Below are 24,671 nucleotides of genomic sequence, written 5' to 3'. Positions count from 1 at the left end.
TTTGTTAGATGTGTGTGCACACGCATATTTATAGAAAAAAAAATGATGGAAAGTCTAGACATTAAATGTTATCTCCAGGCATAAAATTATGAATTGTTTTTATCTTTATATTTCGGTTTCCCAAGTTTCTTTTGTTGAGCATGTATGATTTTTCTAGTTAGGTCAATAAAAGTTTTTCTTAATAAAAGTTATTTTAAAAATATTTTGTCACTTAAAAGAATTGTCACAAGAGGGAAGAGATGTGGGAACGTATGTGTATGTGTAACTGATTCACTTTGTTATAAAGCAGAAACTAACACACCACTGTAAAGCAATTATACTCCGATAAAGATGTTAAAAAAAAATTGTCCTTGGTCCCTTGTATTTCCTCCTTTCTGCACCAGCTAAACCTCCCACAGTCTGAATGCAACGGGGGTGCCCTGGTCACAGAGGCCTAGCTCCATTTTGAGATGTGTCGCAGGCCTAACACAAGGAGAGCTGGTGGGGCAGGAGAGCTGCCCCACCGCATGGAGAGACAGCCAGCAGCCCACCTCATTCCTTGCGGCTACCTTGCCTTCTGCGATCCCAGGAGAGAACTGTATTCGCGGGGCAATCATCTGCTCCAGCCGGTCTCATGGGGCTTTGAGGAGCCATGAGGGGCTGCCCACGAGGCCGGGACAGCTGCACAGGCTGTGAGCGTGTGCGGAGTACAGTCTTTGAAGGCAGGTGCATCGGCCTCCAGCACGCCCAGTACCTCTGGGACTTTGTGCTAACAAACCACTTAGCCTCCCGGAGCCTTGCTTTTCTCATCATCAAAATGGGAGTACTACTACTCACAGGAGATTAAATGAGATAATATACGCCAAGGGGGCACAGAAGGGCAGCCCTGAAGGGTAGATATTGTTCTTATTGAGAATACCTAGAACACAGGGGCTTCAGTGCAGGTTCTCAGTCCTGGCTGCATTTCAGAGTACGCTAGGAAGTTTGTAAAAGATTCTGAGGTCCGGGTGGGGCAGACACCCCACCCGTGTGGCCACAGACACAAGAACTGCCTTTAACCATGCATCCCTTTCCCTCCACAAGTCCAGGTCCATGGCATCCCTCCCATTGGCTCAACATCACTAGCTCCGGGAAGCCCTCAGCAAGTCTCCCATGCTAACTGGAGTCCCTTCAACACTCAAACTTGACTTAGAATTCATGTGGAATCTGCACTTGCCTCTGTACCAGCTGGAAAACATCCTCAAGCTAATATTTGTATTTTCTACCTGTTTTCTATCTGATGCTGAGCAAATGAGGCCTTCTGCATGCTGGGACATGGCTCTGGGCTCTGTGCATACTCCAGGTGATCAAAAAAATGCCAACGGATGCTGTGGGCCAGTGGTTTTCAAAGTGTAGCCCCAGGACCTGAAGCATGAGCATCACCTGGGCACTTGTTAGGACGGCAAAGTCAAAACCCACCTGGGAACCATCAAGTCCACTGGTTAACTCTGGGAGTGGGGCCCAGCTTCTGTTTTAACAACAGGTGGCTCTAGGCTTGCTCATGTTGGAGGAGTGCTGAATTAAGCTAAGAGCTGGTCTCCACTTGTGTGCCAACTAAGGCCTTTGCTTCCCCAGTAAGAACAGGGCCAGCAGAAGTTTGAAATCTGTCAGCGTTCCATGGTCCACATGTGTGCATACAACGTTTCATAAGAACAGAGCGTGCTATAAATAGTCACATCTGCAAATTCATGCCTAAAAAAAAATCTCTGCAATGCAGTTTCACCCCTCTTGCCTATTTTACTGCTGGCATTCCTCATATGAAAATTTGCCAGAACACTAAACTTTACCCCCTCTAGGTCCAATTTTTAAACCTAACTTCTCCTGCTTTAAGGGGACTACGTTGGCAAAGTGGGCTGTGGGGCCAACTGAAGTAGGAGGCGACGTTTGCACAAAAGCCCCAGGTTCCCCGCCACTCCGAGTCCGTGTGCTTTTGCTTTTCTAGATTTTTCTGGCTGCTCCTACCTTCAGCAGTTACCACTCGTTGCTTCCTCAGTGTGGGCTCCTCAAATAGCTCCAGCCTCCCTTCTCATCTGGTTGAGAAGACAGATAACCCTGATTGGTCAAACTACGTGTAGACCAAGAGTAACGAGGCCTGAGGGTGGCTCCAATGGGTCAAATCCTGGGCCCGGCGGGCCCGCCTGCTCTTTCACCAACCACGGCCCCTTCACATGCCGCAGCCTGCCCAGTCGGGTGGGACGGCTTCTAGGATGTCGAACATTTGGTCTTAACTGAATTCTTCCAGGCTGGGAAAACAATGCCAGTTTTCAAATCAAGGTGCATGTAGGGAAGTCAGGTTACCTGGTCCTGGAGCTTCTGGAACATCAGTGGGTGCGGTTCCTCCAGTATCGTCTCATTGAGCCGGGACTGGCCCTCGACGTTGACTTGTGAAGAGGCCTTGCTGGACAGAAAGGTCATGTAGATCTCCTTTGCCTTTTCCTGCATCTGGGGGAGACATGGAGAGCCTGTCTGTTATCGGCGAGCACAGCCCTTCCCGACCTGAGACCAGAAGGAGCGCTGCTGTAAGAGCCCTGGGGGTTCTGGCTGTGGCTCCAGAGCTGAGCTGGATGGGAGGTCAGGGGGCCGGGGGGCTCATGGTCGGCCTGGCCCCTTCCCCTCCTCTTCCATGCATCTGTAGGCCACATCTCCTGTCTCAAAACCGCTACACTATCCATTCCGAAATGATGTCGGAAAGAATCCCAGCCCAGGGCTTCCCTGGTGGCGCAGTGGTTGAGAGTCCGCCTGCCGATGCAGGGGACACGGGTTCGTGCCCCGGTCCGGGAAGATCCCACGTGCCGCGGAGCGGCTGGGCCCGTGAGCCGTGGCCGCTGAGCCTGCGCGTCCGGAGCCTGTGCTCCGCAGCGGGAGAGGCCACAGCAGTGAGAGGCCCGCGTGCCACACACAAAAAAGAATCCCAGCCCAGAGTGAGGGACGTTCAGTAGCATTCACAGCCATCCCGTGAATGCTCCAAATCAAGGCCTCGTGGGAACATTATTCAGCAATAAAAAGGAATAAAGTACCGACACATTCTACAACATGGATGAACCCCGAAAGCATTATGCTCAGTGAAGGAAGCCAGACACGAAAGGCCACACGTTACATGATTCTATTGCTATGAAATATTCAGAAGAGGCAACTCCATAGAGACAGAGACACGAGTGGTCAGCTGGGGGAGGGGGAAACGGGGAGTGGCTGCTTAATGGGTAAGGGGTCTCTGTTTGGGGTGATGAAAAAGTTCTGGAACCGGATAGTGGTGATAGCTGTATAACACTGTGAATGTATTTAATGCCACTGAAGTGTACATTTTTAAATGGTTAAAATGGTAAACATGAGAGCCCTAAAAAATGGTAAGCATGGTAAGATGTCTTACCATTTTACCACAATACAAAAAAATCAAGTTAAACCATGAACACATATCCCAACCAGTGATCAAGCCCCTACCGTGAGCCAGACACATGGCTAGGTGTTTTACAACTATGGTCCCATTTCCTTAATCCCTTGGGCGCCCATAAAGTGCCATTTTTCCTGTTAGTGCCACATCCCTGATGAGGACACAGAGGCCAGGAGAAGTGACATGGCTTATCCAGGGAGCCTACAGGGAGACATAGGACCATCTGACTCCAAAGCCTGGCATTTCTGCTCAGTTCCACGCCTGCACCATACATTATCCTCCCAGCAGGAGATGCACTGTCAGCCTTTCCAGGGCTGGGGGTTGTTTTCAGGGAAGGAGGTGTGAGAATTAGCAAGAGAGAGAACACTTGCTGCCTGCCCAAGTGCCATCGGGCCGAAAGGCATTGAACCCTAAAGGGTCACTGCCCTGGGAGGGCTTGTCGGTGGGGTTCGAAGAGGTGTGCACATCTGCCCTTAGGTTGCACCAAAACCCAGCAGTGACTGGTACAGGAGTGCTCTCACGGCGAGTGCTCTTAAACACAGCAGGCCTCTGTGCTGGGGTCCTGCAGGGCGTCCCCTGAGGATTCTATGTTCTCTGACTTCCTGTGCTCGCAGCTCACAGGTGGCAAATATGGGGCTTTTCTCCAAACATCAGAGCCTCAGTATTAGCTCACCCTACAGAGGAAGCCAGACAACAAATGCCTCTGACATGGAGCCACGGAGCTACGATCTGCTGGGGGGATGCAAGGAGGCTTTTCGGGGTCTGCCTGGAAACCGCCATTCTCTCCAGAGAGCCCACCTGGGTCCTCACACGTGCTGCAGAGCTTGGCTTAGGAAACCCCAGGCTCTGAAACCCTTTGGCCTCATGGAAACCACCAGAAGGCTTCAATAGCAGGTGCTTGAAAGAAGGTGAAAAGCAGTCCTTTAACTTCTTTAGGTTACCGGGTCTAGCTGACAAACGACCCCACGAGATGGAGGCCTGACCACCTGCCATTCCCCGAAAAACGAAGCCTTGGCAAGACACCAGGAAGACCGCCCAGGTCGGGGCCTTAATATGGCTGCTCCAGGGGACAGGCCTGGAGACCGCCGTGGAGACCGGATGGGGCAGTACTTTGGGGCCACCCACCTCTTGAAGCCCCACTCTCTCCAGGAAGCCACGAGCTTCCCTCCCACCACCCCATCTGTCAGGAAGGGACGTTTTTGGAAAACCACTTCCTGTTTTAACAATACTTCATGAAAGTAGACTTTCAGCCAGTCAGATTAGCAAACTGCATGGGAGGCCCTGGAAGCAGAAATCACTTTAGGCCTCCCCTCCTCCTTCCCTCCCCCCAAACACACACACACACACACACACACACACACACACACACACACACACACACACACACACACAGAGTTTTCCAGATGGATGCAGGCTGCCTTGGGTGGTTCTGAAAAGAAGAAGTATAATGAGTAGCTTGAGGCTTACACGTGGGGCGGGAGGGAGGACAGGAAGCAGGTTCCAGGGAGGCGGGGCCTGTAGGTATATCAGCCTCGGGCCTCTCAGCACCCCCTGCATGTCCCCAACACCCCGAGTCTCTGGGAAGGGTGCAGGGCCCCCGAGGCGCCCAGGCCAGGGCCGCCCTCATTTCTGACTGATCGCTCAGAGCGACGGCGTCGTGGGCAGAGCTTATCTGGCTGGGCCGCGGCAGGCGTGACTGTGAAGGGAAACCCTGAGACTGCTGACCGCAGGCCGGTCACGGGAAGGCCTGGTGTCCACGCCAAGAACACTTAGCAAAAAAGAAGAACCGGGTCTCTTGAGTTGCTGCGGTATGTTTTCCAGAGCTTGGTTATAACCCTATTGCAGCTCCAGTCGGGACAGGGTGAGAACTTGCCCCACTGGTGAGGCCGCCTGGGTCTGGGACCCTCGGTGTGACCTGCAAAGATGGTCGGCCGCTCTCCTACCAGACTCTACAGACTCTACCAGAGCAGCTGCCCCGCCGTGGACAGCAGCCGTGCCCAGCGCCCACCCCTGCCCCAGACGGCGCTGGACAAGGATCCCCCCCCCGGGCCCGTGTGATGACTCCGGGCATCAAGCTGAGGACCACCCGTGGGAGCGCGTGCACCCAGGTCTGCTTCCCAGACACCCCCAAGCCCGGGACCGTCCTCCCCGCCTGGCGGCGCGTCAGCCAGAGCAACGCTCAGCAGAAGTCAGCACTCCAACGCTGCTCCCAGGAAGTGCACGTTTAGGGGAAGCACATTCACTTTAGTATCAGCCCCAGAAACAAACATCGCCCGGAACAAAGGCAAAGGCGTCGGCAGCCCACGCTCCAACGAGCCTTCCTCTCTACCTTCTGCCTCCTCTCCCTCCTCCAATAAGCGTGCTTTAAATTGTTCCACTGGGAAAATAAAACGAAACCTTTTACCCCACATCCCCCTATAGTTCATGACTTCTTACTGAAACATCTCAAAAGAAGAAAACGTGCATCTGCGTCTCCACTTTCTCCCTCCCGCCTGCTCCCCAGCCCCTGGTTTCTGCCCCCCCTGCCCTGCCATCCTTCTCCCGGACGGCTCTCTGGCCCCTGGCCCTGCTCAGCGCCGTTGCCCTCTCAGGACTCCCCAACACCGCCCTGCCTCTGCCTCCTTTGCCAGCTCCTGTCCCTCTGTCGCCCCCACCCCCATAGATTCTGGGGTTTGCCAAGTTCTGCCCTAGGCTGAACGCTTCCCTAGCCACGTGCTCTCCCAAGATTTCGGCCCATCCCTCTCCCCGAAGCTACTGACCATGCGGCCAACTGATTTCTAGTAATGTGGGCTTGGATGTCCCACAGACACCTCACACCTGACACCAAGGAAAGCAGTGGTCCCCTCCTGGCGGGGGGGGTCCTGCCGTCCCCACTCCAGGAAGCCGGGAACGGTGATCCCCCGATGCCTCTCCTCACCCCGCACCCTGCCTGTCACTGCGTCTTTGCTCATCCTGCCAGCCCGCTCCCCTCCGTCCCCATCGCTCGGCTAGAGATAGACAGCAGGACGGGACACATAAGGAAATTAAAGGATCAAGCCACTACCTATATTCATATCAGCTTCAGAAAGAGAATGAGGCAAAAGAAAATGTCAAGTAAACAATTTGAGAATATTTCTGAGAACAGGCTCAGGAAATGGAAAGCAGCTGGAGGGACAGTGAATGGCTCTGCAGAGAGCAGCAAGGAGAAACCTGGGCGCCTGCAAGGTCGGCGAGGGGAGGCGGCAGGGCTGGGGATGCAAAGAAATGTACCCAAATGGCAGGAACTCAGGGGCATCTGGGAACCCAGGCAGGAGGGATGAAGAGGGCAGCAGAAAGAAGCCGTTAGACCCCCAGGTCCCGATGCCCCAGCCCTGAGCAGTTGTCCACCCCCCACCCCCAAGAGCCTGGAGTTTTCTTCTCTAAAGGAACTGACTCAGGGATGCTGCAGACAGAGACGCGAAGGAGGGCAAGGAAGAGATGCCAAACCGAACACGAGGGTTAAGTGAAATTCCACACACAGACGCTCAGCAAATTTCTCCCAACCCAGCTGACTGGAGGTATGTCTAGTTTACAAACACATCGGGGGACTTCCCTGGTGGCGCACTGGTGAAGAATCCACCTGCCAATGCAGGGGACATGGGTTCGAGCCCGTCTGGGAAGATCCCGTATGCCGCGGAGCGCCTAAGCCCGTGCGCCACAACTACTGAGCCTGCGTTCTAGAGCCCGTGCTCCGCAACAAAAGAAGTCACCGCTGTGAGAAGCACGTGCACTGCAACGGAGAGTAGCTCCTGCTCGCCACAACTAGAGAAAGCCCGCGCGCAGCAACGAAGACCCAACACAGCCAAAAATAAATAAATAAAATAATTTTAAAAATAAAAATACAAACTAAAATAAAATAGAAACACATCTGGCTTGTGGCCACCAGGAAGAGACTAGAGGGCCCCAGTCTATAGAAAACAAAAGCAGGAAAATTCCATAGGAAGGGGGCTTCCCTGGTGGCGCAGTGGTTGAGAATCCGCCTGCCGATGCAGGGGACACGGGTTCGTGTCCCGGTCTGGGAAGATCCCACATGCCGCGGAGCGGCTGGGCCCGTGAGCCATGGCCGCTGAGCCTGCGCGTCCGGAGCCTGTGCTCCGCAACAGGAGAGGCCACAACAGTGAGGCCCACATACCACAAAAAAAAAAAAAAAAAAAATTCCATAGGAAGATGTAAACAAAAAGTTGAAATCTCCGAAAGAAAAAGTAGGAGCCAAAAGCCACAAAGCTGAAAAACTAGGAGGGGAAAAAAGATAAAATTAAGGACTCAGTCCAGGAGAGGACGGCCATCACTGGGAAAGAAACCAGAGAAAACCGATGGAAAGAAGTTACTAAAAAATAATGATAATAAAAATAACAATATAAGAACATCTCCCAGAACTACAAATTTCCAGATTAAAAAGCTCCACAAAATGCCCCACACGATGAATGAACCTCAGCCCCCTCTAAGCCTCTGACTGTACAGTTTTAGAATACTGGTGATGAACAAGCAAAGAAAACAAAACAGCTTACACGTAACTGTAACTTACATGTGAGCATGTAAGTTACATGTAACTGTTAAGGATCAAATACTGATTCTTAACAAAAATGGAAGGTAATGGGACAATGTCTTCAAAATTCTGAGTGAGTTTTAACCTAGAATACAATGCTATGCTCCATCAGATTATCCATGAAGCAGGAGAAGAGGGAAAAAAATAACATTTTCACTCGACATGATCTTTAAAGGTCTACCTGCCATGTGCCCTTTCTCAAGAAGCTATTGCTGGTCACGCTCCACCAGAATGAGGGAGTGACTCCAGACATCTGGGTCCAGGAGGCAGGGGAGGGACACGGGGAATGGCCACCGGTGGCCAAGGAAGACCTGGGGGCACCCCAGTGGTTGGGGTGGTCAGGGGGGCCCCCAGGGGAGTCTCCAGGGGAACTCGGACTGTAGAGATGATCTGAGAGACCTGTGTAACACCGTATCGAGAAGCATTTTAAAGGGCTATCCGAGAGTATAAAAATAAGGAAAGCAAAACATGGTCCAAGAAGAAAAAAATGTAATCGTAGCATCCTCTTTGGCTCAGCAGCAAACAGTAAACAGTAAAGTTTTAATAAGGAAAATGCAGTAGACAGGGATGTAAAGTAAGTGAAACCTTGGTTACAGTAAGAAGACAGTAGAGGATGTCGGAAAGTTACACAGTGAGCCAGGAAGGAGTGGAGATGCCAGGGAAGGCCCGTGCCAGACCCCAGCCCACACCGTGAGCAGCCGAGCTCCTACCCGGTCCCGCCTGGACCTGGCCGAGTCCACGTCAAAGGTCAGAAAGACTCAGCCCAAACCAGAGACAGAGGGAAATCTGGAGGGTGCTGAGGGAATGAGCCCTTCTTACACCATTTGCCCGTGAACTGAACGGCTGGCATACAAGGAGCACTCATCACTTTTGGATTTTTAAGTCGTTGTTTTGTTTTGTTTTTTAAATAAAGGAGACGGTGTTTTAGCCTTTCAGGAAAACCTTTACTCTTACTTTAAATAAGAACATCAAACACTCCAAAACCCTGGATCAAGTTTTAGTGTTAAATAAATACAATAAAATTAATAAATACCATAGACCCCCTCCCCCCACAACTGTTAACTCTAAAACACTCTAAAAATGCATGGTACTCATATTTAAATATCAGGGCAAGTTGCTCTCAGAGTTATGATTATTAGACATCTTGTACCACCCCACCACTTCCCCACCCCCACTTGGTTTGGTTTTTACAAATCTGTACGAGCTGCTGTATCCATCTTAATCCTTGTTACACAGTAAACAGGCCCAATATGCATGTGCAGATGAATGAATGAATGAATGAATGAATTCAGGCATAGCCAAAGAATGAACACCTTCTTGGAGCTTTTTCTGAGGTTTTATGTTAAAAGATAGATGGATCTCACATGCTAATTCATGGGGAAGAGGCTCTTCATAGAAAAATGTTAAACCGTAAAGAAATAGCAAAGGGAGAGAACTGCTTTGAAAGCTGACTGTGGAATATGAACACCTGGCAATTACAACCCCAGGGAGGGAGGGTGGGAGATATCACCTTCCCAACTTCCTAAAGCCCCAGCATCCCCACCATAACCGGAGCGTTAAGACCCTCCCAAACTAAAGGGCTGCGTTCCTGTCTGCCAGGGCGCGAGGCACAGACCAAGGAAGGCAGCAAAGACACAGCACCAGTCCACTGTTTGGAGCTTCTGAGAATGCAAGCCCCAACAGAAAGGATGGTACGCTCCTCTCTCAAGTCCACCCCCAAGGCTGCAACTGCGGCTCAAGGTGAGCGGGAGGGCGGGACCCGACCCACGACAGATCCTCAGGTGTCAGCTGACCTAAGTGGAGATTGGGAAGGAAACAGTGAGCCCGGCATTGTCCTAGGCACACAGTCCCAGGGGGGGAGAAGACAGACAAAGATCACAGACCTTATAGAGCCTGCATGATAGAGGGAAAACCAAACTGTACAGAAGATAAATAAATTATACAAGGTACCAGAGATCTGGCTGGATAATTATAGTAAAAAGATGAAAAAAAAAAAACCAACCAGCACAGGTCTTATTTAAAAAGATGCAATAGTGAGATTTGCATCAATCCCATAACTGCCTTAGTTCACTGTAAAGATAAATGGTCCACAAACTTCGTGCTGGATCAGAGGTAATAAGTCTGATTGTGAAATGCAGTTGGGCTGACTTCTCCCTGTGCTATGTCCTCTCTGCTTCTTAAAAATCAGTGAAACAGAGCTTACTTCTGGTTCTACTTCCCCTGCAGCCAGACCCACTACATGGTCTGGAGCGGAGACCTGGGCTGCATCCTGGCTCTGTCTGCACCGAGCTGGACGGCCGTAGGCGAGCCACAGCTTAACCTCCCAGACCACAGACCAGCATCTGGAAGGGTGGGAACTGTCACAATGCTGAGTGTGATGTCCCAGACCAAGGTGTGGACCCCGCAGGCCTCACACATGGTCCTCCCCTTCCCAGCTCTGTCTGCATCCTCAGGCAGCTGACGGCAAGGCAGCATTCATTGCCCAGAAGCAACATCCAGGCCTCAGGACACAAACCTTCAAGGAGTCATATGCTAGGTGTCAGGGCTAGGGGAGCAGAGAGGGGCTGCCAGATTCTGGAAGCTCTGGCTGTAGGATGTGGACGGGACAGTGCAATCCAACCCCGTGGCTTTTCAGTGTTCACCTTGACACCCCGGTTCTCCAGCTGTGGTCCCAGTCTCGGACCCAGCAGACCCAGCCTACCCTCCCTCAAGCACAAGCCTCCCGCCTTTTGGTCTTCCTTCAGCTCTTCTCTCCGGGCCTTCCTCTCCACAGGCTGTCCCCTCTTCCAGGAACACTCCCCCCATCTCCAAACTCCGCTTAGATGCCGGCTTATGAGTCACTTCCCCAGGGACCTTCCTGACACCCACTGTCCGTGCTCCCATGGATCATGCACTTCCCATTTCTGTTCTCGTCACACTTGCAAAGGCTTGTTTAACAAGCAGCTTCCCCTCCAGAGGCCTGTTCCCGAAAGAGTCTCATCTGTCTTGTCCCTGTGTGTCACCCATGTTTTTCACAAGGCCTGGCCCCAAGCAGGCATGCTGCAAAGGTCTGGCAAACTCAACTGAATTGAAGGGCACATCAGCATCACGTGCAGGGAAAACGACTGGGCGGCTCAGGGGGCAGGTTCAAGCCCCAGCTCAGCCGTGCGGGGACCTCAGCTGCCTGGTTTGTACACTGCAGGGGTGGCTGGCTGACCTGTCAGCCCCTCTAACCTCCAACATGCAAATTAAGGCAGAGAAATGGACATCTGTCTGCCTGCTTGACTCTGAGCTAGGGTTTTAGGGTGAGGCCGGATGGATCCATTGCCCAGGCCAGCATTTATTGACGGCCGTCCCTGGGCCCTGTGCTGGGTGCTGGGGGCAAAGGACTGCGGTGGGCACGCCTGCCTGAAGGGGCACAGCCAACACCTGAGACCATCACCAACGCAAAGGGCTCAGATAAAGTCCTGCAGGGTGAAGAAGCAGGAAGGAAGCAAATGCCCAGCATCAAGCCGGGGATGGCTTTCTGGGCTGACCTAGGAAATTCAGCTCGAGGGATCTTGGAAGCCATCCTCGCCCCTACAGAGGGGAAGGTGATAGAGCGAAGGTCACACAGCTCCATCTTGGGGAAAGGGTGTCTGAGGTGGAAAAGCCTTTGCATAAACCGATGAGAGACACTTTCTGCAAACGCATGATGGCTTTTGGCCTCATGGATTCCAGCTTTTGGAGCCAGAGGCTTAAAAACTGGCAGCCCACAAGCCACATCTGCCCATGGATATGTTTTGTCTGGCAGGCAAGGTTTTACATTTTTAAAAAATTAGTTCCAGGGCTTCCCTGGTGGCGCAGTGGTTGGGAGTCCACCTGCCGATGCAGGAGACGCAGGTTCGTGCCCCGGTCCGGGAGGATCCCACGTGCCGCGGAGAGGCTGGGCCCGTGAGCCGTGGCCACTGAGCCTGCGCTTCCGGGGCCTGTGCTCCGCAATGGAAGAGGAGGCCAGAGCCGTGAGAGGCCCGCGTACCGCAAAAAAAAAAAAAAAAAAATTAGTTCCATCATTTATAAAATTGGATGGTTTCACAGAAGAATCCAAATGTCCAGCTTCTCTGGAAAAACAGGCAGCAGCAGACTAAAGATGGGAGAAGATGCCTTAGGAAGCAAGGTCCCTCAGGGCTCTGGGGCAAGGGTGGGCAAGCGAAGGCCTAGGTGGGTAGAACCCAAAGCAGGGAAAGCTCAGACGGCCACAGACCCCAAAGCGTTCACTGCCAAAGTCAGCTGAACAAGCAGCTACAGCCTCTGGAGGCAGGGCAGGCCACCCACTTGTTAATGACCCCAATCCCCACCACCCCCTGCAGCCTCATACAAAAAAACCTCACTCGTGCACATTATTACCAGCTCCTGTAGGCATTTAGCCACTAGCCTCTTAGAAATACACAGGCCTGAGCCTCGGCTCCTGTAGGCATTTAGCCACTAGCCTCTTAGAAATACACAGGCCTGAGCCTCGTAAACACACCCAATCCACAAGCCTCCTTCCCCATAATCTCCTCCACCTCCCCAACACCCAACCTTCATGGCAGAAAATCTGGCTGGCGTTGGCGCTAAAGGCTACCTCCTACAAAGAGCACACATGCACCCAGGAGAACAGTCAGAAACTTTCTCTGTGGGATGCCTGCCAACTACAAGGTGTTTTGTAAAGACATATTGATTAACTAACAATCCGTCTGATGTGCGTTGTGCTTTTATCACCACACATCTGCTTTACGGTGTCCGTACAAATCACAGACATGTCAAACTCTGGGGGAAGCATTCACACAACTTATTCATGAAAAAGAAATAATACTCAATGAGAAACTCGCAATGACTTAAATCATTATTTTTTCTTTAAACATTTGTCCATTTGAACAGCTCCATTTAAAAATAGATTAACAAGGCTTCCCTGGTGGTGCAGTGGTTAAGGGACATGGGTTTGAGCCCTGGCCCGGGAAGATCCCACATGCCACGGAGCAACTAAGCCTGTGCGCCACAACTATTGAGCCTGAGCTCTAGAGGACGCAAGCCACAACTACTGAGCCCAAGTGCCACAACTACTGAAGCCCGCGCTCCTAGAGCCCACGCTCCGCAGCAAGAGAAGCCACCACAATGAGAAGCCCGCACACCGCAACGAAGAGTGGCCCCCGCTCGCCGCAACTAGGGAAAGCCCGCGTGCAGCAATGAAGACCCAACGCATCCAAAAGTAAATAAATTAATTAATTTTTAAAAATAGATTAACACACTTTTTTAAAAAATTGTTAATATTTGATCAATACAACATAGGCTGTCCTGAAGCTTAAATCTTCCCCCAAATCCAATATGGATCAGATTTCCCTAGGCAATTTCAAAATTTACTGGAAAGGCAAATGTAACTTTATAAGGAGAGAAGAAAATTACCAAGAATGTGATTATAGACTCGAAGTACCTGCTTTTTATCTTGTGTTTTCTTAAAATCTTCACATGCTAGCCAAAATAAAACATTTTCTTCACTGAATTCCTTTTTTAAAAATTCCTATGGATGAAAAGAAGAAAATATATCAAACAGTATTCTACTTAAAAAACAAATAATGCATTTCCGTTCCAGAACTAAGTCAAAATTCAACAAATGAGGGTGTTCACGCACCCTGTAAAAGCTCCACCCTGAAAACAAAGTGTATGTCGAATGTTAAAGCTGGAATTTCATATGCATTTGAACTTAATGGGTTTGACATTGTGAAGAAGGGTAAAAATGAAGTAGGAATCTACCCACAATTCTCAACTGACAATAAATTACCAAAAAGTAAATTAAAGTGGAAGATATATTAGTTCCTTCCAGACAGTGTTTAAACAAAGTACATTCCTCCAAAATCAGGCTCATTTTTTTAAACAAAAGAAAAGAAAACATACTAAGCATGTCTAAAAATGCCACAATGAAAACTACTTCAAGCTGGAGGTGTGCTTTCTTTTGGCAGATGTTGGGGGCTTAGTGGCACAGCCAGCTATCCCGCTGTGCACGGAAAAGTTTTCTCCCCGAGATCTAGACGGTGCTCTAGATGGTGGCCCTGTGTCCAGAAATGCCTGCTACCCCCTCCTTGGAGTCTGCTACAGAGACCAACAGCATGAGGGCTTATCCTGGCCTGACCCAAGACTTAAAGACAGAAGTCAGTGGGACTCAGGCAGATACAAGGCATTCTTGAAATTCACCTGTGCTTCTTCTGACACTTGGGGTTTCTGCAGGCCATTTCTAGGCAGTCCTGACACTTCCCCAACCACCTGCCCTCCTCTCTGAGTTCATCTTCACTTTGTCAGCTGATGTCCAGCCTCTTTCACTCTGTTAATATGTATCCTGAGAATCCCCAACATACAAGTAAACAAACCTTCACATCAGAGAGACCCAGACCAGCCCCGCCCAGGTGTCACAGAGCTGGAAATTCTTTGTAGATTCTGCCAGTGACCACAGTACCTCTTCCTCATCACCCCACCCGCCTCCCATCCAGCTATATAAAAACCAGAAAGAGGGACTTCCCTGCTGGCGCAGTGGATAGGACTCTGCGCTCCCAATGCAGAGGGCTCAGGTTCAATCCCTGGTCAGGGAAATAGATCCCACATGTATGCCACAACTAAGAGTTCGCACGTCACAACTAGGGAGCCCATGTGTTAAAACTAAGGAGCCCATCTGCCTCAACTAAGACCTGGTGCAACCAAATAAATAAATTTAAAAAACAACAACAACAGAAAACAGAAACAGTCTGTGCACGCCCCTCAGTGCTGGTCCATGACTACCCAGGAAAGCATTTCCATCTTGGTCATGACAGGTGAGAGGTTCTGCTTCTCAAGTTGGGCCAGACAGCGTTAAAACCTGGCCTGTGTTCCACCCACAGGCTTCTAAACTTCTTTGTATGTGCGTCAAGCCCGGTGAACAATGAAAAAATTCAAACCCTAAATCTTTTCACGCCTTCCGGGTCTTCAAGCAGATTCTCCAGAGAAGCCGCCCATTTGTCTGTGCTCTTGGGATTCTGGTGGCTGCTGCTGGAACTCCCATCACTGTCGTGGATGTCTGCAAAACAAAGTTTAGACTGTGTATGTGGCCCAGAGATACTGTCATCTGTCAAGTCTCCCTCAAGCCCTCCTCCCAGGGACCTTGACTCAATATAGCAATTCTTCCCCCATTACGTTCTGTGCACAGTCTTACAACTATCCTTCTGTGTTGTGCACGACCGGCTCTCACGAGTCTGAAAGCTCCCCTGCATCTTGATCTCGTATCTCCAGCAGGTAGCTCATTGCCTGGCACATAAATTAAAGTGTGTACCAGGGCCGGGACGCGGGTGGGGAAAGGGAGGCACTGGCCAGAGGTGCAAAATTTAAGGGGGGGTGCCCCCAAAACTCAGGCATCAGGTAAATGAGGTTTTCATGCAATATTCTGAAAAATCAAAATTAATGTAAAAAATTCCATAATGAGCAAAATGCCAAAAATTTAAATAAAGACAGGATTATTATAACTGATTTTTCCTTGTGCCTCTCAGGTTCCAATATGTCTCGGCAGGACGCTGTTATGAAGGGCATAGGCTAAACGAATCAATGACTTTGCACCTGCACATCTGCTGCACTCTCTTACTCTTACCTCTAAAAAGAGCCTCCTGACTAAAGGAAAGGGGACGGGGACCTCCAACTAACACACTCTGGCTACTTGCCTGAAGGAGGAAGTAACAACACAAACACACCTCATCTACAGAATTTGGCCCCTTCCTGGAGTCAAGGGAAAATCCATGGAATGTCACTTCGGATGGACCCAGGTTCCAAACCCAGGTTTGCCAATTCGAACTATGTGAACGTGGGCAAAACTCGATGTAAGATGAAGATAATCCCCCTGTCTCTTGGGGTTATCAGAAGGATTAAAGAAGGAAACACATCAGGCACCTAGATGCTCACAGTGGACCCTCAAAAAAATATTAGTTCTTCTCTCTGCTTCCTTAAAATAACGATTTATCAAGTGAACTATTTTTATAGCTAATACTTCTTTTCTCCACTGCTTGCTTTTTTTTTTTTTTTTTTTCAAAGTAGAGACATGTCTCTCTAAAGAAAAGTTTGAATCTGGGAGAAAATAAACTTTAAATTAAGAAATCAGCAAAACAAATCATTTTTAAAAGATAAATTTTTTAAGTCTTCTGAATATTAATTGCTGCAAGTAGCTAGGCGGTCATACAGTTTCAAATGTTTTTGGAAGAAAGTTGTATCAGAATATGTTGAACATGGAAGTAACTCAGCTTCTGTGATCTATTGTATTCTATTGGAGGTCAACAAACATATTAATTTCTCAAGCAGCTGAGACTCCATCTCCTAGCATCTGGGAAAACTACCTGGGTTCTATACATTGATTGGCTGATTTGGGCTAAATAAAGCAGAAGCAATATGCATTGGTGATGGAGCACATAAGAGAGTTGTTTGGGACAAATTCATTCCTTTACTTGAGAGGGAAACTCACTCAAACATCACAAATGGACCTGACACTTCTTTAAAGTGAATCTTCAGTTCGTGGATATTAAATTAGTTCTCTGCTCTCTTTGCAAATGTTAAAACGGCAAGCTTCCAAACGCTGCATTTCTTCCCCACGAAGTATAAATCAAATTAAAAGATCATTATTGTAAGAAATTTCTGCAACAGGGTTCATTCTGCCAAGCATTTCACAAATTTACTCCCTGTTCTCTACCCAAGAATACAGTTTGACAGTTTACTCCACTACCCTAGCAGATCTTCTCTTAAGTAAATAAATTAGAGACACAAGTTCGCTGTTCCGGAAAAATCGTAGGTAGCCAGAAATTTCTCTCGCCATTGCAGAACAACTGCTTTGGCTATAACTTTTCAACCTTGGCCTGTAGTGATTCCAAAACCCTTGACGTTCTTTTCAATAATAAACCAAACCACATTTGGGTTTTCACGGCCTCACTGTCTTGCAAATAAATACACTTGGTGGATTCCCATTTAGCCAATAGAGTGCTCTGGTTAACTAGGTCTTCTGGTTAACTGAGAGATAAGATAGCCATCCCCACCGTGAGACAATTGCTCCCTCACCCCCCTCTTTTATTTCATACTCTAGTCATTTTTGCATATTAGGTTTCTGTGCTGGCTTTCATGTGAACAAAAAGTTTTACAACTCAAAACCCACTCATCTGATCTAGTCTCCTTATTTAACAGACTGAGAAATAAAGGTCCAGAGAGTAAGGTGACCCAGCTAAGGAACTGCTGGATGGAACCAGTACTGGGACTTAAATATGCGGGCAATTGTCCCCACCAGGACCACCTCTATGGAACCCCTCGGGTGCCTCGGAACACAGGAGTTTGCAGATAGGTGGCCCTTCCTTTCAGTTCCCTCCTAGGCCACCAGTTCCCTTCCACCGATGTCATGAAATACGTCTATGGCTGACACTGTTACAGAAGGCACAGAATTTTCAGGGCTGGCCCAGAAAGCATACCAAGACACAGAAAGTATCTCCATAGCCATGGTTTTTAGTTTCGGCTTTGGTGTCATGGGTAAAGAGAAATTTCTTCTTGCCCGTCTGCTCACCTGCTGCCCTAGCAGTCCTTTTACTACAGGAATCTTCTACTCAAACTCTGCTGCCATGTGTTTTCACTTTTCCAGAAACACTGACTTGAATTTTGCCAAGACTTCCTGATTGTCTTTTAATTTTGATTAAGGCCTTTGGCTACGCCTTTTATTTTTAATCCTTCTTGATTGGTATCAATATAGATAGATATCTCTAGTTAGAGAAACATTTGCAAACTCCATTCACTTAATGATGTCTCTCTTTTCCAAGTCATTATCCCCAACCTCCAATGATACTGGCAGAGGTCCACTCCATTTGGCAATGCCCTAAGAGACGTCCCCTAACCTGAGGCACTTCCATTTCTCAGGATACTCGTCGGTTCAAGTAGACGTCCACTATTTTCCGACGCATGTAGTAAGGACTGCCTAAGACAACTTAGTTCACTTTATATGTTACAATCAGTCCAATGATGTATAGGAGAGGGCTTCCCTGGTGGCGCAGTGGTTGAGAATCCGCCTGCCAATGCAGGAGACACAGGTTCGTGCCCTCGTCCGGGAAGATACCACATGCCGCGGAGCAACTAAGCCCGTGAGCCATGGCCGCTGAGCCTGTGCGTCCGGAGCCTGTGCTCCGCAACGGGAGAGGCCACAGCGGTGAGAGGCCCGCATACCGAAAAAAAAAAAAAAAAAAAAAAAAGAAAACCAATGATGTATAGGAGAAAGAAATAACCTTTCTTCACAGCAAGCAAGTTTACTTCTGAGCTTAAGAATAAAGCAAAAACAAGAGTTCCCAGCTTCCCAACTCCTTCCCAGTTCCTGGCACTTGGAAACACAAAGGTCCAACACTCTTCTTTCCTTTTTCATTGATAAAAGTTTCCATTTTAGATGGATTACACAAGAAGGTAGGTTGGAAATGCACAGCTGGAAAAAGAGTTAAACCTATCTTTCTAGCAGCTTTAAGATCACTCAAGCTAGCAAGGAGCAGTTGGTGATGACATTTGTTTGTTTCCATTTTGTCCAGCTCTGCTCATTTGTTGTTGTCATTTAGATCATCTGTAAAACATTTCTGCAATGAAAAAAATATTTTTTTTTTTTACCTCCTGGGCCCTTCAAAGCATTTTAGATCTTCAGATTTTTGCAGGCACGATACTTACGTTTCAATATACTCATCTTCAGATGAATCTGTCATTGGCTAATGATAAGCATTAACACTTACGAATTATTCACAATGTGCTGGGTACTATTCCAAGCTTTTTCCATGGGTTAAATCATTCTGTTCTCACAACGACCCTCAGATGTGGTTACTATTATCCTCACTTCACAGAGGAGGAAATGGAGGCACGGTAACTCGCAAGGGGCACCCAGCTAGAAACGGGGAGTCACGGTCCAAGCCCAGGTAGTCCTGCCTCCAGGGCCCAGGCCATCTGCCACAATGGCCTGCCATTGTTAGTTTGGATATCTGCTGATCTTCACACTCACAGAAGCCAGAACATGACAGCCTTGAAAAGAATGGTAACACTTACGTGTGAGAAGACTGCAAAAACTAAGAGTCCAATTCCTTGCAGACAAAAACCCACCTACGACTGGGCCAGAATCATACAGCGCATAAACACAACGGGCATACGCTTTCCATTTACGTGTATGCTGTTCTGTGCGGTAACAGCTGTTATTTCAAAGCCGGCACAGCATCCAGGTACAGGGGGGCTGAGGCTGACTGCTTGCAGCATATACTGTGTGATGCATTATTTATAGATGCTATGATGTCATATCTAACAGAGACCTTCTCCAGACATTAATTCCTTGGAAATCCATACTCAAAAGGCATCTCTAACACTCAGCAGAACAAATTCCTGCTATTACTCTTCAGGAAGGTCTGGCTAATGATCCTGCATAGACAATTTCCCCAAGTCAAAGATTTTAGTAAAATCTCAACATCCAGCTTCCTCAACAGCAGAGTCAACTTACATCCTCAGAGGGTTTGTCAAAGGCACCCCCCAAACGCACAGCACATTAAAGAAAACAAACTAAACAGTCAAGCCCAGGAAAAGGCAGAAATGTTAACCCTAAATTCTAACGTGGTTTGGTACCACACACACACACACACACACACACACACACACACACACACACACACACACCCCATACTCCTTTAAAATACTCAGGGAAAGTACACAGCCCACAAAACTGATTTAAAACCTCATATCACCTATATCACATCAAACATTACATTTTTTTTAAAAAGTTATCCCACTTAGAAGCAGATAATCTGTTTTCACAACTGGTGATCCATGTAAGTAAGGCTCCAGAGAAACTGGGTCATGGAAACCCTCTATCTAAATATTACTTGAGTGTTTATCAGCTCCAGTGTCTAGCTTCTGAGAATAATGACCCTCCAGGCATGCAGTTCCCTTGTAGGGAGGTTTGCATTAACTGCCATTAGCAGAAAATAAAAATAAAAACGTTTTGAAATAATCATACTGATAGCAAGCATCAAAGACCAGAGCAGGCCAACAGACTGGAGAGATCGGCTGGGCTCAGAAACAGCCTCATGGCAGTATTCCCATGAGGTCTGAGGCCTCAGAAAAAGTCAAGTTGCTCAGGCGAGCCCTCCAGAGGCCCCCTGTGCACCTGTGTCTGCAGCACACACACCCCTATCTCTACTCTGCCCGACAACACCCAGCAATGGGTGAGCTGATGGCATATCTGATAGCGGGACCCTTCCTTACGTGCCATGCTCTGGGGTCTGCCTGGGGAGGTCCCCGCAGCCCAAAACTCTGCTGCCTTCTCAGAGACACTTTGCGTGAGACAGACGGGGGTTGCGGGGCTCCTGAGCACCCTTTTGGATCTGGAGGAAAAACAAGCCTCAACATCCTCTTCTGAGTGGACTAAACAACAGATGGCCCCCGGTTTCCACTTTCTACCAGAGGGAAGGAAATAAGAATGCCAGACTGTTATCTGTAGCCTCCCTAGAATCCTCACTTTCTAGGCAAAGGCCCAGAAAAAATAAAAACTACCCAGGAGCCCAATTCTGGAGGTGAACGTGAAGACCCTGTCCGTATTTCTTCTCACTTTCCAGAAGCCCCCATGCTTCCTCTGGGACCTGACTTATGCAGAAGTGTGCCCTCGCTCTCCCCTGGCCCCCACCTCAGGGCAAATAAGTAACTTTTTCCCTCCGGTGTCAGTAGGGTAGACTATGTATTTCTTGAGAGTAAGAGCTGTGTCTTCCTCAGGGTCTGCAGTGCCGGGCACCCATGTATAGATTTACAGTGATAGCTGTTTTCTGATAGATTGCCAGGTTGAGCGGGGGACAGAGCAGAGAGGAGGAGGATGGTTGTAAAAAGAGATGGCATTTACTGAACACTGACTACATCCCATCTCAACCTCACAGCCGTTGGAGGTTGGGGCCATCGGTGGCCCATTTTACAGATGAGGAAACTGAGGCACAACAAGGTTAAATCACTTGCTCCAAAGGGGAAAGCCAGGAAGTCGATGAGCTGGGACTCAACCCTAGGCTGTCTGGCTGTAGAGGCTGTTAAGGGAAGGGCAGGGAAAGATGCAAGAAATAAAAGGCGGGCCCTTTTTCTAAGGGAAATTAAAATTAATTGAGAAGATGAGGCCAGGCATTCCCAGATGGCCATCTGGCCGCAACGCCACACACTGCCATGAAGTTTTCTTCACTGGTCCATGAAAGAATGAGAATAAGCAGAAGCAAATATTTACCAAGTGAGCTGTGCTGATCGAGCGGGACAATCTTGGGTTGTCTTTTTTAAGTAGATAATTATATTTATTTACAGGGTACAAAAGACAAGAGCTACATAAGGGAGCACAGTGGGACAGGTCTTCCTATCACCCCTGTCCTTCAGCGACCCAGAGCCTCTCCCCTAGAAGCAACAGCCTCTGGAAGATTCCTGTGTATCAGGACAAGCTCTTTACATGAGATTGTATCTCTCCTACTATTTGGAGTGTTGAAACATCCTTCATCTGTGGGATGATAAAGACAGTTGATGGGCTTCCCTGGTGGCGCAGTGGTTGAGAGTCCGCCTGCCGATGCAGGCGATGCGGGTTCGTGCCCCGGTCTGGGAAAACCCCATATGCCGCGGAGCGGCTGGGCCCGTGAACCATGGCCGCTGAGCCTGCGCGTCTGGAGCCTGTGCTCCGCAATGGGAGAGGCCATGGCAGTGAGAGGCTCGCATACCACACACAAAAAAAGACAGCTGATGACGGTATTGTTGTTTTTTAATGTCCCAACTGCAGGGAGGGAGAAAGAAAGGAAAGAAAGGAAAGAAAGAAAGAAAGAAAGAAAGAAAGAAAGAAAGAAAGAAAGAAAGAAAGAAAGAAAGAAAGAAAGAAAGAAAGAAAGAAAGAAAGAAAGAAAGAAAGAAAGAAAGGAAGGAAGGAAGGAAGGAAGGAAGGAAGGAAGGAAGGAAGGAAGGAAGGAAGGAAGGAAGGAAGGAAGGAAGGAAGGAAGGAAGGAAGGAAGGAAGGAAGGAAGGAAGGAAGGAAGGAAGAAAGAAAGAAAGAAAGAAAGAAAGAAAGAAAGAAAGAAAGAAAGAAAGAAAGAAAGAAAGAAAGAAAGAAAGAAAGAAAGAAGTGGAGCAGAGAAGCAGGGAGGCAAGGAAGGAAAGAGAAAAGCCCACCGCTCCACACTCACTCTCTAAATACACGTGAGCAAGATGACACACTGGATACTGTGTGAGGTCACGCAGGCAGCTCTGGGCTCGGGTCAGAGATGTGAGTCCCCTGGTCTGTCCCTTCTGAAAGGGGCGGCCTCTGTAGCTGTCCGGGGAGAGACAAGATGGGCAGGCTGCATTTCAGGTGCAGAGAGGGAGGCAGGAGGCCTGGAAGAGCGGACCTCCTGGAGCTTCGGGAGAGGACACAGGACAGAGGTGGGAACGTCTAGCCACCCAGGGGCGGGGCAGGCAGCGGGGGGACTGGGCGAGAAGGCAAGCCAGATGAGGGGTCCCTGAGCCCACCACAGAGCGGGCTCAGCAGAGCCAACCCACAGGCACTCAGCGGGGCCCTCGAGAGATGGGAACCTACTGGGAGGGGAAATTGGTCCCCGGAAGTCTGCAAGGGACTGTTTGGCTCCAGCGTGTGCCTCCTGACAGCTCTTATCGAGGAGCTGCTTCTGTCGCCTGCCTGGGCCCCCGCTGCCACCCCCGGGGCTGCTGCCGTGGAGAGCTATCTGGGGGAAGCAGGAGAAACTGGTGAGCGTAAATTTAGTACAATTTAAACAGCAAATTCCCAGAGCCCAGCGGCAGGGGGCCGAGGGGGTTACTCAACCCCAGGGAGGGAAATGACTCAGTTCACCCAGAAAGCCCTAGGAAATGGCCCAGCCAGGTACCTGCCTGGTTTCCACAATTTCTAACAGTGAGTAAAGGAGACATCAGTTCAAATACAAAGTCTGTGAAGGCAAGTAAAGCACCCCGAGCGCCCGGCACCCACCAGTCCGCGAGCGGCATGCCGGTGGTGGTGTTCGTGTCGGCACACGTGTATAAACCGCGCCCCTCGCTCAGCCCCGCCTCTCTGTGCCCGCTTCGTTCTCCCTGAATCTGAAGGCCCGGCCCAGTGATGTTCTGCAGGGAAAATTTCCCCCAGCAGCCAAGCCGGCCCTGCCGCTGGGTTGTTACAACAGACATTAAATTGTTGAGACATTAAACTGTTATGTCAACTGTCCTCTTTAAATAAAAACTTAAGCCCTGCCATAAATCTGAAACTGGTCCCAGAGGTTTAATGGGATAATGTAGAACAGGCCCGGGGCGGGCGGGGGAGCGGGGAATTCCCCGGGCGGTTCAGCCCGTGTTCTGCTCGCAGGGGGCGGTGGAAGGCCGCGGCTCCGGCTTTGCTTTTCAAGCGAAGAGCTTCCCATTCACCATAAACAGTGCAAGTCGCTGTGGGGGGCAGGGTGGGTGCACAGAATCCTTGCAGGGGTCCTCACACTTCAGTGGCGTAAGAATCGACTGTCAAAAATGCAGCCAACTCTCCTTCCCACCTCGGGTCCGCAGGACTGAATCCGGGACGAGGGGGGGCGGGGCCTGGGGGGGCCTGGAAAGCTGCATTTTGTCGAGCCCACCTCCACTCCCACCCCCCTGTGGTTCGTGAACACACTTTGAGAAAGCTCAGGAAGGAGAATATTTGCACTTGGAATCGCACTTCGAAACTTGGAATTAAGCGTTGGGAGCACCAAACCTCAGTTTAAAGACATGGTCTCCATAAGATTTTGCAGAAAAGCAAGAAAGGTTTGGAGTAAAAGGAGCTGGGAGGCAGGACTGCAGCCAGGCTAAAATCAGGGTCCAGCAGGGGTGGATCCGGTTTTTGTGGGGCCAGAAACTTACACAATCTGGAGAGCCACTTTAAGAAAAATAATTCAAAATCACCAAAAAAAAAAAAAAAAAAAAATCAGTCCAGGGTCCCATGGATCACTTGGCTGGCTTCCCAGTGCCTTTGCCTCGGGGCCCACATTCCCCCTTTCTCACTGCTGGGTGGTGATGACCAAACTGGCAGGGGCTCATTCGTCCTTTCCCATCAGGGGGTAGACATTAAACCTAAAAATCATAAAGAAATCGGGCTCTTGGAAGTCAGGCATTTAATACCAATCCATGATTTTTAGCTGATCTTTGATCAGCTGATCACTGATCTTTCTATCAGTGACCTAACCACATTTCATCAGACTTAAAATGTGTTACCCTGAAAGAGGTACACTCCACTGGTGTCCCTAAAACTGCCCCCAGTCTTTCTGGGGTACAACTTGCCCACATGCAACAGCACCCCAAAACCATGTATGTCCCATAATTCATTTGTTCTATTTGTAAGACTTCAACCCAAAAGCGAACTGTGCAGGGATGTTCAAAGCAGTTCTATTTATAATAGGAAAAGGCGGAAAAGATAACAGCTAACAATTATTACTCAGTAATGCCACGCACTGAACTAGGGACTTCATATATATGCTTTCACGTATTTGATTCCACAGCTCTATGGAACCCACTTTACAGATGGGAAAACAGACGCAGAGGTGTGCTGGTAAACCAGCTCTCCCAGGGAAAAACAAAAACAAAAACACTTGATTTTTAGCATCTGCTGATTTCCACGGTGTAAATGGCCACTGGTAGCCAATTTCAAGCTACCTATGGTTTAGCAACCAGCTTCCAAATTTCCCAATAATTTAGCAACTGGCTCGG

At 49.1% G+C, this 24,671-nt stretch overlaps 2 protein-coding genes across 3 annotated transcripts in view; one reads left to right on the top strand and one right to left on the bottom strand.

The window, feature by feature from the left end:
* The window catches only part of GRK5 (G protein-coupled receptor kinase 5), a 293,743-nt gene extending 281,773 nt beyond the window's left edge, over nucleotides 1–11,970 (top strand). The window contains exon 16 of the transcript XR_010838817.1: nucleotides 11,832–11,970. The gene's annotated coding sequence lies outside the window, so the exon portion shown is untranslated. The remainder of the gene's footprint in view (nucleotides 1–11,831) is intronic.
* The window catches only part of RGS10 (regulator of G protein signaling 10), a 42,316-nt gene that overhangs the window by 16,040 nt on the left and 1,605 nt on the right, over nucleotides 1–24,671 (bottom strand). For both annotated transcript variants that reach the window (XM_059052493.2, XM_067024556.1), the window contains 3 exons: nucleotides 14,891–15,009; nucleotides 13,399–13,485; nucleotides 2,317–2,460 (listed from right to left, as the gene is read on the bottom strand). In XM_059052493.2, the coding sequence (XP_058908476.1) occupies nucleotides 2,317–2,460; nucleotides 13,399–13,485; nucleotides 14,891–15,009 (350 nt within the window). The remainder of the gene's footprint in view (nucleotides 1–2,316; nucleotides 2,461–13,398; nucleotides 13,486–14,890; nucleotides 15,010–24,671) is intronic.

The sequence above is a fragment of the Kogia breviceps genome, chromosome 2 (assembly GCF_026419965.1).
Source record: "Kogia breviceps isolate mKogBre1 chromosome 2, mKogBre1 haplotype 1, whole genome shotgun sequence".
NCBI classification, from domain to species: Eukaryota; Metazoa; Chordata; class Mammalia; order Artiodactyla; family Physeteridae; genus Kogia; species Kogia breviceps.
The sequence above is the reverse complement of the archived record's forward strand: the minus strand, read 5'-3'. Positions and strand labels throughout refer to the sequence as shown.